This window comes from Oryctolagus cuniculus, chromosome 1 (genome assembly GCF_051225735.1).
Source record: "Oryctolagus cuniculus isolate XC-2025 breed Fujian yellow rabbit chromosome 1, ASM5122573v1, whole genome shotgun sequence".
In the NCBI taxonomy this organism is placed as follows: domain Eukaryota; kingdom Metazoa; phylum Chordata; class Mammalia; order Lagomorpha; family Leporidae; genus Oryctolagus; species Oryctolagus cuniculus.
In genome coordinates, this window is record NC_142867.1 from 64,541,272 (window position 1) to 64,554,858 (window position 13,587).

Below are 13,587 nucleotides of genomic sequence, written 5' to 3' on the forward strand. Positions count from 1 at the left end.
CCTGGGAGGCTCAAGGGCTCAAGCATTTATGTTCCTGCCACCTACATGGGTGTAAGGCCGCCACAAAACACACAAAAAGCCAGAGTTAGAGGAAAGGTTTTTTGTCAGGTGGGGGAAGGTCATGGGAGGGGGGGTAAGAGAAGAGGAGAACATAAGAGAGAGAGAACAAGAGAACACATGTTCAGGAACAGGTCCTGTTAAACCTTTGCCAGCAGTGGGCAGGGAAGCAGGAGTAGCGAGCTGACATCTGTGGTTGGGCCACGTGGTGGGGGGTGTGTGTGGCAGAGCCTAGGATGGTGTTGGGGCACAGATCACACCGCAGATAAGACTGTGCTTTTTACTAACAATGGGAGATCTGGATTGAGTTCTGGGCTCCTGAATTCCTCCTGGCCTAGACCAAGCATTTGGGGAGTGAACCAGCAGATGGATGATTCTCTCTCTCTCTCTCTCTCTCTCTCCCCACCTCCCTTCCTCTTTCCCTATTTCTCTCCCTTTAAATAAAATAAAAATAAACAAATAAAAATTGCTTAGGTTCTGCTTTCTGCTGAGCCTTTGGCCAGGCTCTGGGGATAAGGGATAAGCAACCGAGATTCAGTTTCCAACCAGTCATTTCATGAGTGACACTGGGCTAAATTCGGAAGGGTAACACAGCACCTGCCCACATGCAGTGTCCTGCACATGGAAGGTGCTTAGCAGAGATTTGCTGAATCCTAGTCCTGGATACAACTACCCTGAAGCAGAGGTTCTCGTGCCTTCACCCCCGCCCTGGGGAAGTCAGCCCTGGAGGATAAAGTGCTGATTGTGGGCAGACCTGGGGTCCAGCCTCTCCCACTGATACGCTGGACCTTTTCCGGGCCTAGGTACCATCTGCGAAGTAAGGTGAGTGAATGAGCCTTACTTGTTAAGCTAACTTGTTAGGGTCCACCCAGAAAAAGTGAAACCCTGGGGCTTAATTTTATAAATTCAGAAGGGCATCCTCCACCTGATTTGCTGTCATTCTGAAGTCAGGGGTGGCACTGACTCTGGAATGATTCCCAGGTGGTAGAAAGAGGTAAGGGCACAGAAGATGGCCCAAGTGCTTGGGCCCCTGCACCCATGTGGAAGACCCAGAAGAAGCTCCTGGCTCCTGGCTTTGGAATGGCCCAGCTCCAGCCATTTGGAGAGTGACCCAATGGATGGAGGATCTCTCTGTCTCTCCTCTTGTAGAGATGAAATCAAAATGGAGTAAGTGTGGCTAAAAGCTAACTGCATGATTTCCCGCTTCTGTAAAGATCAGTCTTGCTTGCTTGCTTGCTTATGAGCTACCTTGTAAAACTGTGTGGAGCCAGTTCCAGGGACTGAAGTTTGGGGCCAATTCCAAGAACCGAGAAAAGGCCCAGCCCAGTTTTCTGCCTAAGATTAGAAAAATGTGCCTCACCTCGTTCACTTTACAACTACATCCTGGGCCTGGTAACTACATGACACAAAGTTTCAAAATTGTGAGCCCTAGTGGACAGAATTCTATAAAACACTGTGTAACTTGCTGTTGGGGGCCGTACTCTGGTAAGGGCTGTTGGTCCCGATCAGTTGCTTTGCCTCTCAAATAAAATCTTAGCATGTGACTGCGGCTAGGCTCTGTAACATTCTGTTTCAATGAATGAGTGGATGCAACATTCTCTGTATGTAACTGTCTTTCAAATAAATAAATAAATCTTAAAAAAAAAAAAAAAGCTAAAGACAGCACCAGATGGGCTTACCTATTTACTGCTTTGTCAAAAAAGAAACATAATTTTTTAAAATTTATGTTAATATTTCCTAGTGCCTCTTTCCAACCGTAAGCTTTCCCATTACTTTTCTGAGCTAATCCTCATTAGAAGCCTACAGAATAGTATTATTTTCTTGAATTCTACACTTAAGGAATTGAAGGCTCACTGAGGAGATGTGACTTACCCTAAAGTGATGGATTTGGGGCCAGAACTCAGTTTTCCTGAGGATTGTTTCTCTGTGAAGAATATTCAGAGGACTTGAGGGCTCACTCAGGAACAAAGCAGACTCAGAAAGATACAATCTGTATGTTCCAAACTTCACAGGGCAGGAGAGGGATGTCTGTGACTTACGTAAGCCTGGCTTAAAATATACCGCTTTGAACAAGGGTGGGGACTCCAGGCCTTGCTCCTGCCATGCGGACAAGCACTGTGTTACCAGAAAGATCTCTGGAGATTCTTGGGGAGACATTTTGCAGAGCAGCATGCACTGTGGCCCCAGAGACAGAACTGGAACAGGCTGCAGCTGGGTCTCAGGAAGGAACTTTCCAGGCAGAGCTGCCCCTGGAGGGAGCAGGGGAGAGAGTGAGCTCCCCACCCCTGGAGCTGTGCAAGCAGGTTCTGGCTCTCTGCCATCAAAGAGGCCACAGGTGGGACTCCTACTGTGAAAAGAAATTAATAATAGCTACCATTTTTTTTTATTTTTATTTTTTTGACAGGCAGAGTGGACAGTGAGAGAGAGAGAGACAGAGAGAAAGGTCTTCCTTTGCCGTTGGTTCACCCTCCAATGGCCGCCGCAGCTGGCGCGCTGCGGCCGGCGCACCACGCTGATCCGATGGCAGGAGCCAGGTGCTTATCCTGGTCTCCCATGGGGTGCAGGGCCCAAGTACTTGGGCCATCCTCCACTGCACTCCCGGGCCACAGCAGAGAGCTGGCCTGGAAGAGGGGCAACCAGGACAGAATCCGGCGCCCCGACCACGACTAGAACCCGGTGTGCCAGCGCCGCAAGGCGGAGGATTAGCCTAGTGAGCCGCGGCGCCAGCCCAGCTACCATTTATTTTGCCTCTTCCATGTTCCAAGCATTGAACTAGGCATGTCATTTATATCGTTTCCAACCTTCATGATAGGTGTTCAGTCCATTTCACAGATTTCACAGCCCAAGACTCAAAAGTGAACACAGCTACACAAGGTCACACAACTGGTTCAGGAGAGCCAGGCCTGGCTCCCTCGGACTCTGAAGCTGTGCTCTCCCACCAGCCAGCATGCTGCCTGCTGCACTGCAGTCTCCCAGAAGGAATGTGATTCTAAGGCCAAGTCAGAGACAGGATCAAAAGCTGGCCTGGAGCAGGTATCTGAGTGGGCATTGCAAGACCAGCTATTCCAATATTCCACAGGGCTCCCTGGAGAAACTGCAGGGAGGCAACGTGCCTAGAATACAAGTAGCATTCCAGGTCATCCCAGGCTAGAACATAACAGGCACCCAGTACACATTGATACCGCATCCAATGCTCTCCCCAGAGAAGGTGGCCCACCTGTCTGCCTGCCCATTGTGCCAGGGTACTTCCCACTACTGGGGTCCATGGCCCTCATTACTCCTCTTTCTTTCTGCTACCACCCACCCACATTGGCACAGATTTCTGAGGAATGCTTAGCAGTACACCCAGATGCCAGCCCCTCCCTGCCTGAGCTGCACCTAGCCCAGCTGGGCTTGCTGCTGCAGACAGCGCAGCCTGGGGACCCCGCCCCGTTCACCTCCTTCCCGTCCCCCACCACCCATCCTTAGTCCTCCTGAGCTGATCGCATTAGCACTCCAGTCAGACTGGCGTGGGAGGCTGCCTGTCTCCTCCACTAGTCAGCTGGCAAGACAGACAGAGAATCTGATCCCAGTGTGTTGAGGCTTCGAGACTGCCCTGTGGCTTCAGACGAGGGCAGAGGCTCTCCCTAGCTCACAAGGTGAGCTTAGGGTAGAACTAAGCCTTGGATTCCATTCAATGTCACTCAACAAGTCCCTCACTCTGCTTAGTCATGAACACCTCTCTGGGGTGAGACTCACCCAGGCTCCCAGTCTCGACCAAAGTTTACGGCGTGACTGTGCGACATGCAAGCCCCGGAGAGTCACAGGGACCCTGATCCTAGCACTAGGGCGGGAAAATTTCCAGTGAACTGGTGCTCCTGCCAGGAAGTATTGCAACTTAAGGGGTAGGAGGATAAGCAGTGAATCCCAGAGCCATGTGGGAGCTGGCAGGCATGGTTGTAATGTCAGGAGGCAGCAGACCAAAGTTCCAATCCTATCTTTGTCAGGCCCTCACTAAGTGTAACCACTGACACTTCGATGTCCTGTCAACCTGTTTGTGCACATCTGTAAAATATAAATAACAAAATCTGTGCTGTTGTCCTCCGGGGTAGGGGATGGGGGTTGTGTGATCCACACAGGACCAAGGTGCCATATAAGCAAACGGCTCCTAGTCAGGATGCATCAGGGAGGGCCCCTGACTGCACATGTGGGATGCCAACAGGAGCCCTCAGTGGGGAGCTGCACTGTGGTGACAGCTCTGGAAGCTAGTCACCAATGGCAGAAAGCGTCAGGATTGCGTAGAGGGGTAGGTGCAGGAGGCGGGGGTTAGGCACCCCTGGCTGAGGGGGCTGCTTCTTCTGCCTTGCCTGGGCTTCTTGCTCAGGCCTTGAGACAGGCCGTGCAGCCTGGTTCCCCTGAAGGTAAAGGGGGTTGGGGGTGGGGGGGACTTCGGTTCTTTGCAGGGCTGGTGGTAGGAACACAGTGGGAATGTTTATGTAGCATGCTGCTGCTAGGCCGGCCTGCAACTGTGAGCTCCGTTTGTGTGCCTTCATTTCCCCTCATTTGTTCTGGTTTTGTTTGTAAACCAAAATAAATAAATAAATAAATAATAAAACACACAAAAAAGAGGAATTCCCATGGTGGGAGGCTGAACCTGACTGCAGTCTCAGTTCTGCCCTGGACTCACCTGGGAAGTCCCTGCCTCTCCCTTGGCCTCAGAGTCCTCATCTGTGACACCAGGGTTCCACCAGGGGCTTTCTCCAAGGCCCAGCCTGGAAGGTAGGATGCTACTTGTCTGGGAGCCGAGGACCCACCAGGCGGAGCTAGGGGAAGAGGGTCAGGAGGGACAAAGGGAAGGAGATGGAGTTGTGGGGGCGGGCAGCAGGATAGTGAACTGACCTGTGAGGGGAGCAGCCCCGCTTAGCTTAGGAAGCCTGCCTGCCTTTTTTCCCACAGCTTGCCCGTGAATACCTAAACAAAACACGCCTCCCTGCTCCCTGCTGGAGGGCACTGGGCCAAAATGAGCGTCCAGCAGGGCTGGCAGGCGCCCTGGCATTGTACCTCTCCTCCCTGGGCACAGGCCCGTCCTGCCGGCAGCACCCCCCACCCCCGCAGCCAAAGCGGACCCAGATGCAGAGAGCAGCAGCCCCCCGGGGTCTGCGCTTCCCCTCTCATTTTCAGCGTTCTCAGGCGGGCACCCTCAGCTCCTAGGCTCGCCTGTCTTCCTGGTGCAGCGTGGCCCCGCAATGCGATCTGATTCTCACTACGCCGCCCCCGTGGGCAGAGCATGTGGCATCTGAATGCTGGGAGCTGCTGTCGGTCTCCAGGGGAGGGAATTCCCTGGCTCTGGAAAGCCGTTCCAGCAGAAAGGAGCAGGTGGCGAGTCTCCCTAAAGAAGCAGATGCCGCCACCGTGGGGACAGAGCCAGCCCCGGGGTGAGGAGATTCAGAGCCAGCACCCGCCTTCCGGCTGCTGCCTGTCTATCGGGGAGCATCAACAGCCATGGGGAATGCCTTACAATAGCACTGCTGCAAGCACTCAAATAAGCAACTCAGTTCTCAGGTCCTTAGGCCAGGAAGTGGTAATCTGAGACTGGTACCCAGTTAACCAGGCTCTAGCCGTGCTATTAGCTGCTATGCTAGCCTGACACCAGGACGTAGTATCTGCACCACAACGTGTCTGCCATGCAATCGGGCCCAAACCTGGAGCGTGGCGAGATGCTTGTCCTCGTGTCTTAGAATCCAAGCATTTTCTCAAAATTGCCCAAGCCAAGGATCGCCAGAGGGGTCTTGTTTAAAGTCCCCAGGGCAGGTGTTTGGCCAAACAGTTAAGTCACAGCTTAGGACGCCCACATCCCCTGTGAAGTCCCTCTGTTTTGGAGGCCTGGTTCTGTTTCCAGTTCCAGCTTCCTGCTAATGTACTCACTCCTGGGAGGCTCTGTGCCACCCACATGGAGGCTAGGAGTAGGCTCCAGGCTCCTGAATTTGGCCTGGCCTAGCCCAGCCCAGGTTTTTGCAAGCATCTGTGGTGTGAACCAGTGGATGGAAATTTTTTTCTTTTTTGAAAGATTTATTTACTTATTTGAAAGGCAGAGTTACAGAGAGTCAGGGACAATCTGCTGGTTCACTCCCCAGATGGCCGCAACGGCCGGAGCTGTGCCAGGAGCCAGGAGCTTCTTCCGGGTCTCCCACATGGGTGCAGGGGTCCAAGGACTTGGGCCATCTTCCACTGCTTTCCCAGGCCACAGCAGAGAGCTGGATCTGAAGTGGAGCAGTGGCACTTGAACCGATGCCCATATGGGATGCCGGCACTGCAGGCAGCAGCTTTACCCACTACACCACAGCACCAGCCCCTGGAAATTTTCTCTCTCTTTCGCTCTGCCTTTCAAATCGGTAAATAAAATAAAATATTTTAAATGTTTTTAATAAAAAAAAATACAACACCCAGCCTTCCCCTACCCCCAGCAGGAGGTGCGAGGAGGAGAGGCTGTGCCTGACATGTGGAGATTGCTCAGTGAATGTTCATTAAATGAATGAATGCCGCTGATTTCTGTGAGCCTCTGCCCATCTCTCAAATGGTGTTCTGGTCCCTGCCCCACCCCTCCCCCATTCCCAAGTGCAGCTGTGCTGAGCCAGTGTGTGTGTGTCTGTACCAGCTTTGCCTGGATGGGAGGAGGTGTTTACAAACACATCTGGCTGCCTCCTCACAAGAGCTGTAATAATAACAGCTAACATCTTTTAAATGTTCAGGGGTTACTAAGGCTCAGCTCCAAAGGCTTTGATGTGTTAACCCATTGATTCTCATAGCCTCCATGGGAAAGTAGCTCACCTGGGGTCACACACTAGTGAGCAACAGGATGCAATAGGATGTGAACCCAAATGGTCCTGCTCCCGTGTTCAGAGGTCAACGGCTCCACCACAACTACCGGCCTTGGCCAGCCCTGCCTCAGTCAACCGGGCTGCTGCATGAATTGAACGATTGAGTACTATACCTGTAGTGCCCCTGGAGGGGAGATGGGAAAGTTGCCCTTAAAGTAGATGGGGAGAAAATATCTAGAATATTCTTAGGTTGTTTGAGTCTGAGTGAGAAATTCCAAACCACAGGAGCATGTGCTATGGTAGCTCCAAGTGAGGGACCGAGGCCACCTGCGTGGGATGTGGGCCTTGACACCTGGGAGGTGGGCTCTCCCAGGAGCAGAACAGTGAGAACCATCTCCACGCATGGGCAACTGCTCTGAGTGGCGACTTCTGGGAAATGAGCCTGCAAAGGTAGACTGCAATACTTCTTCACAGTGTTTATCACACTCTGTACTTGGCACATGTATTGATAACCTCACCCTTGTCCCCAAAGACTTCCGGGTCCCCAGCACCTAGGACAGAGGTGGCACCCAGCAGGTACTCTGGATGTAAGGGTAGGTCTGAAGGCCTAAAGACCCAGCGTGGGGCAGCTGGGTCTCGGGAGAGCAGCCCAGTCCAGCGAGCCCATGGGAGGGCCTGTCTGATGGCTCACATTCAGCGCTCTGTCCTCACCTGCTACACCCCTGACCTCACTGCTGCCTCTCCCAGGGGACAGTTTGTGAGTGAGTGGTCCACAGGGTGAGGATGGGGTGGTTCTGAAGGATAGGACACCATGGGCTAGATGCAGTAACTCCAGTGCCTTTCCTCTGTGCACTCGGTTGGAAGCCCTGGTTAAGAGCTTGGATCAGGTTCTAAGACAGACTGACTTGCTTGGCGTTTAGCCTAGCTGTTTTCTAGCCACAAGGTCTTGACTGCACAATGGGCGTATTGCACACCTCTCCAACCCCTTCTCACCACATCTCCCCTCCACTGGGTTCCACTGGGTTCCGCCGTGGCCCTGATTTACCCTCGGCACAGCTTGGCCCCTTTCTGGCTCAATCATTGTGGATGTTGGGATAGTTACCCTTGACGCGCATGTGGCTTGGTTGTGCTTTGTTTCTGTGATCATCAAGACCAGAGAGTGCTTTCTAGATAGAGTTGGAGTGTATGTGAAGGTAAAACATCACCTTTTCTCTGTGGGGCAGCTTCTTCTGCAAGCCAGCATTGATCACAGACAAGTGGCTAGATGGAGGCCATGGGCAACGACCAGGTGATGATCTATCAGGCACATCTGGACCTGGTTAGTCTCTGCACCCTGACGCAGGCCCTGCCCTATGCCCCTGGAAGCACATCACCAGGCTCTCATGCCAACTGGCTTCCACTTGGGTTCAGACAATAAGGAGAGTAGAAGAGGAGGGAGAGAGAGGTTGGGGTATCTCTCCCCTGCACCCTCCTGGATCACAGCTCTCAACAAGCAGCCCTGCCTTATGTGGTTCTGGGACCGTGATTCCTGCTTCTGTCCTAGGGGCCAAAGTTTCCCACTATTGCCAGCCCTAGGTGAGTGCCTCACCATCTTTTGGTTTGTTCCCTTCACATACCCATATTTCAGGGCAGCAGTTCTTTCATTAAAGTCAATTCATATGGGGGCAAGCATTTGGCATAGAGGTTAAGCTACTACTTAGAATACCCGCATCCCATGCCAGAGTGCCTGGGTTAAAGTCCCAGCTCTGCTCCTGAGTCCAGCTTTCTGCTAATGCTCAGCCTGGGTAGCAACAGGTGGTGATTCAAGTAGCTGGGTCCCGTTACCCATGTGAGAGACCTGGACTGACTTCCAGGCTCCTGGTTCTAGTCTTGCCCAGCTCCGACTATTATGGGCTGGAATTTGGGGAGTGAATCAGCAGATGGAAGATCTTTCTCTCTCTCTCTCTCTCTCTCTCTCTCTCTCTCTCTGCCTTTCTGCCTCTCTCTTCACCTTTCAAATAAATAGAGTTTGGTGCAGCAGTTAAGATGCCTCTTGGGACACTTGTCACCCCATATTAGAATGTCGGGTCCAGGTCCCATCTCCACTCCACAGTCCAGCTTCCTGCTAATGCACACCCTGGGAGGCAGCAAGTGAGGACCCAAACACTTGGACCCCTGCCACCCATGTGGGAAACTCAAATTGAGTTCCAGGCTACAGGCTTCAGATCGGCCCAGCCCTGGCTTTTGCAAGCATTTGTGGAATGAACCAGAGGCTGGAAGATCTCTCTCTGCCTGTCTCTCTATTTCTCCCTCTCTCTCTCCTCCTCCTCCTCCTTCTCTCTCTCTCTCTCTCTCTCTCTCTCTGCCTTCCAAATAAATATAAATAAATAAATAATTTTAATTAATCCATTAAAACATTAAAAATACAGTCTCTCCTTTGAAACTTTAGGGCTGAAATGCTTCCTGCTGGTCCCCTGACTAATACAGGACTATCCACCTCATCTGCCTTTGAGAATCCGGTCAAGACTTTCCCCAGAACAAAGAGCCAATCACCCCAATTCCTGTCCCCGCTTTGGGACAAGCATAGATAACGCCAACTTCCTTGGGGGCTCCAGAGTCTGCTTCTGACTTTCCTGTCACTGCCAAAGAACTATTATTGTGAGCAGAATCAGAGGAGACTGGGCACCTGCAGGAGGGTAACAGTGGCTGACGTGGTGAACCAAGACCACAGAACAAAACACGCCTCAAGGCAGGACATGCTCATAACTGCTGCTCAGGCTGCAGGAGCAGCCAAGGAAAATGTGCCACTCAGGGCAGGCTCTGGAGGCCATGGCAGGGCTTTGGCAGGAGCCATGGGTCATGGGAAGGCAGTGGTGGGTAAGTAGGAGAAGGCTTCTCTCAGGAGAAAGGATTGAGCAAAGCCTTGGCAGAGGGCCAGGGCACAGGCAGAACTTGGTTCCAAATGCTGCTTGGTCTCCTTGGAGCATCTTGGACAGGATTCCAACTCCAGGACAGGCCCAGCACCCGCCACAAACTGCCCCCTCCGCCAAGGATGGGCTGTCAGTCACCCCAACCCTTTCACTTCCCTTGCTAACCACACCTCAGCCACAGCAGGCTCCATGTTTCGATTCTCATTTCACCTCCTGTAGGCTTCTGAAAAGTTTCAGTTTCTTGACAAAGGCTGGGTCTGTCACTCACCTGGTACCCTCAATCCTCCACCACTGCCTCTTTGTAGTCATTATGCCAGTCCTCATCCCTGTACTCCTGTCCCCTGCCCTCCTAGCCACCAGAGCAAGCCAGATACCGCTCTGCTCAAGAACTTTTTTTTTTTTTAAAGTAAGTTAGATCAATCAATTTTTAAAGATTTATTTATCTATTTGAAAGGCAGAGTTATAAAAAGGCAGAAGCAGAGAGATCCAAACCCAGGAGCCAGGTGCTCCCTCTGGGTTCCCCATGCAGGTACAGGGGCCCAAGGACTTGGGCCATCTTCCACTGCTTACCCAGGCCATAGCAGAGAGCTGGATCGGAAGTGGAACAGCTGGGACTAGAACTGGTGCCCATATGGGATGCCAGCACTGCAGGTGGCGGCTTTACCTGCTACGCCACAGTGCTGGCCCCTCAAGAACCTTTTAAGGCTCCCCACTACCCTCCAAATTAACCCCAAACTTAAAAAAAAAAAAAACTTCATTTGAGAGACAGAAAGAGAGAGCTCCCATCCATTGGTTCACTCCCCAGATGCCCACAATGACTTGGGTTGGATCAGGCCAAAGAGATGGGAACTCAATCCAGGTCACCCATGGGGGTAGGGGCAGGAACCCAATTACTTGGGCCAGTACCACTGCCTTCTAGGATTTGCATTAGCTGAAAGCTGGAGTCAGCAGACAAGCCGGATATGAAACCCAGGAACTTCAAGATGGGGCTTGAGACCATAAACCAGCAACTTAACAGCTCAGCCAAATACCCACCCCTTGCCCCAGGTTTTTAACATGAATTTGAAAATCCCTCACTGCGTGAATCCAGGCAGCCTGCTCAACTTCATCCCTTGGCCCCACCATTTAAAGCACCGTTTGTTCCAAACACACACCACACACAAGCATGGGCGCACACGCGTGCACACACATACACACTTTCCAAGAATTTTGCAGGTTTGCCGGCGCCACGGCTCACTAGGCTAATCCTCCGCCTTGCAGTGCCGGCACACCAGGTTCTAGTCCTGGTCGGGGCGCTAGATTCTGTCCCAGTTGCCCCTCTTCCAGGCCAGCTCTCTGCTGTGGCCAGGGAGTGCAGTGGAGGATGGCCCAAGTGCTTGGGCCCTGCACCCCATGGCAGACCAGGATAAGCACCTGGCTCCTGCCATCGGATCAGCGTGGTGCGCCGGCCGCAGCGCACCAGCCACAACGGCCATTGGAGGGTGAACCAACGGCAAAAGGAAGACCTTTCTCTCTGTCTCTCTCTCTCTCGCTGTCCACTCTGCCTGTCAAAAAAAAAAAAAAAAAAAGAATTTTGCAGGTTGTTTTAGCAACTTCACACTTCTGACTGTACTGTTCCCTCTGCTTTCAACTCCTTTCCCCCTTTTCTCCACCTGATAATTAATCCTCCCACTCTTGGGTCTCCATAAGCGGGTTCCAATCTGGATGACAGAACTAAGCATAAGCTGACCAGATTTCTAGACTTCTCCTTAGCTATGTCCTTCTCTTGATTTTTTTAAAAATTTATTTTCATTTTATTTGAAAGTCTGAGTGAGAGAGAGAATGAGACTCATAGAGAAACACAGAGAGCTTCCACCCATTGGTTCACTCCACAAATGCCCGCAATAGCCAAGGCTGGGCTAGGCTAAAGCTGAGAGTCAGGAACTCAAGCCAGGTCTCCCAGCCAAGTACTTAAGTCATCACTGGCTGCCTCCCAGAGTGTGTATTAGCAGGAAGTTGGGCAGGAAGCAGAGAAGCTGGGACTGGGAAAGGCCCCCAGTGTAGTAGGTGGGCGTTGCTTGGCATGCCTTGCCCCAGCCATGTCCTTTTCTGACTGCCCCTTCCTTTCAATACCCTGGACTTAGGAACCAGTGCTGTGGCATAGCAGGATAAGTCACCACCTGCAGCGCATCCCATATGGGCGCTGGTTCAAGTCCTGGCTGCTCCACTTCCAATCCAGCTCCTTGCTGATGCACCTGGGAAGGCATCAGAAAATGGCCCTTATCCATGGGCCCTTGTACCCACATGGGAGACTGGGAAGAAACTCCTGACTCCTGGCTTCAGCCTGGTCCAGCCCCAGATGTTGCAGCCATTTGGGGAGTGAACCAGCAAACGGAAGGTCTCTCTCTCTCTCTCTCTCTCTCTCTCTGTATGTGAGTGTGTGTGTGTGTGTGTGTGTCCTTCTTTCTTTGTAACTCTGCCTTTCAAATAAATAATCTTTTTTTTGAAGATTTATTTATTTACTTGCAAGGCAGAGTAACAGACAGAGAGATGGAGAGACACAGAGAGAGAGAGAGGTATTCCATATGCTGCTTCACTTTCCAAATGGCTGCAATGGCCAGAACTAGGCCGATCCAAAGCCAGGAGCCAGGAACTTCTTCCAGGTCTCCCATGTGGATGCAGGGGCCCAAGCACTTAGGCCATCTTCTACTGTTTTCCTAGGCCATCAGCAGGGAGCTGGATTGGAAGTAGAGCAGCCAGGACTCAAACCAGTGCCATAGGCAGATGCTTAATCTATTATGCCACAGCGCTGGCCCCAATAAATAAATCTTAAAAAAGAAAAGAAAAGATTCTGGACCTAGCTGTCCTACTTATTAGCTATGTGACCGTGGCCGAGTCATTTAGCCTTCTGTGGAGCTCCCTGTGAGTCCCCAGGCTGGGTTAAATGCTCTATGTGCAGAGTTTTTCGGCACCTGTACAGACACTGACAGTCATGGTTATAGCACAATGCCCTAACTACCTCCCACCAGGCTGCGCATCCCTTGCCAGCAGGGCAACAGGCCAGTTCCCAAACTGTCTTGGAATCACAGTGCCCACCATTCTAGAAATCATTATTCCATGAGCAAATTTAGCCCAAACTCCATTGTAGTACATGGGAAACCAGCCAAGGAGGCACTGAGATTTGCCAAGGTCATGAGCCAGCCTCAGGGCTTTTTCCTTTCCCCCTCCCCTTGGACCCTTGGGCCACCTGCTCTCCAAGGCCGGCCCCTAACCTGGGCCAGGGCTGTGCACCAGGCCTTGCCTGTTGCTATCCCATGGGCTTTCAGCTGGAAGCTGCCAGGTGCCTGGACAGTTTTACTTCCCTCCTAGTGGCAGAGACCACGCAGACGGCAACTGTCAGAGCTCAGACACTTCCGTTTCACCCACAGCCAGGCTTCCTCCTCACCTCTTCCGCAGGCAGCGAGCAGACCCTAGGCCACAGCTCCCCGAGAGTGTTGCTTCTTCTCAGGGGCTCAGCTCTCAGCCTTGGTGCCATCAGGACAGGCTGCACCCTTGGGGGCTTGAGGAAGAAAAATTGAATATCCAAAAACCCTGGAGACTGGGTCTTGACCTTGAAGAAACGTCATTTGACCTATACGACCAGGGACAGAAAAGTGTCACTTAAGGAGACCCCTGGGGAACCACAGGCCCTCTGAGCCTTTGATGGAACCTGTCCATTTCCCAGCTGAGGGACCAAGGCCCAGAAAGGGGCTTGTCTAGAGCTGAAATGCAGGGATTACCCAGGGGCTTTACTTGTGGGGAGGACCAATCCTAAACTAACAGGTCCCAGTCTCTTGTGCTCTGAG

At 52.2% G+C, this 13,587-nt stretch overlaps 1 protein-coding gene across 1 annotated transcript in view; it reads right to left on the reverse strand.

Annotated features, from left to right (window-relative positions):
• The window catches only part of FCHSD2 (FCH and double SH3 domains 2), a 314,783-nt gene extending 301,415 nt beyond the window's left edge, over positions 1-13,368 (reverse strand). The window contains exon 1 of the mRNA XM_089330417.1: positions 13,188-13,368. Within this exon, the coding sequence (XP_089186543.1) occupies positions 13,188-13,277 (90 nt within the window). The 5' untranslated portion in view covers positions 13,278-13,368. The remainder of the gene's footprint in view (positions 1-13,187) is intronic.
• Positions 13,369-13,587: the final 219 nt, after the last annotated feature.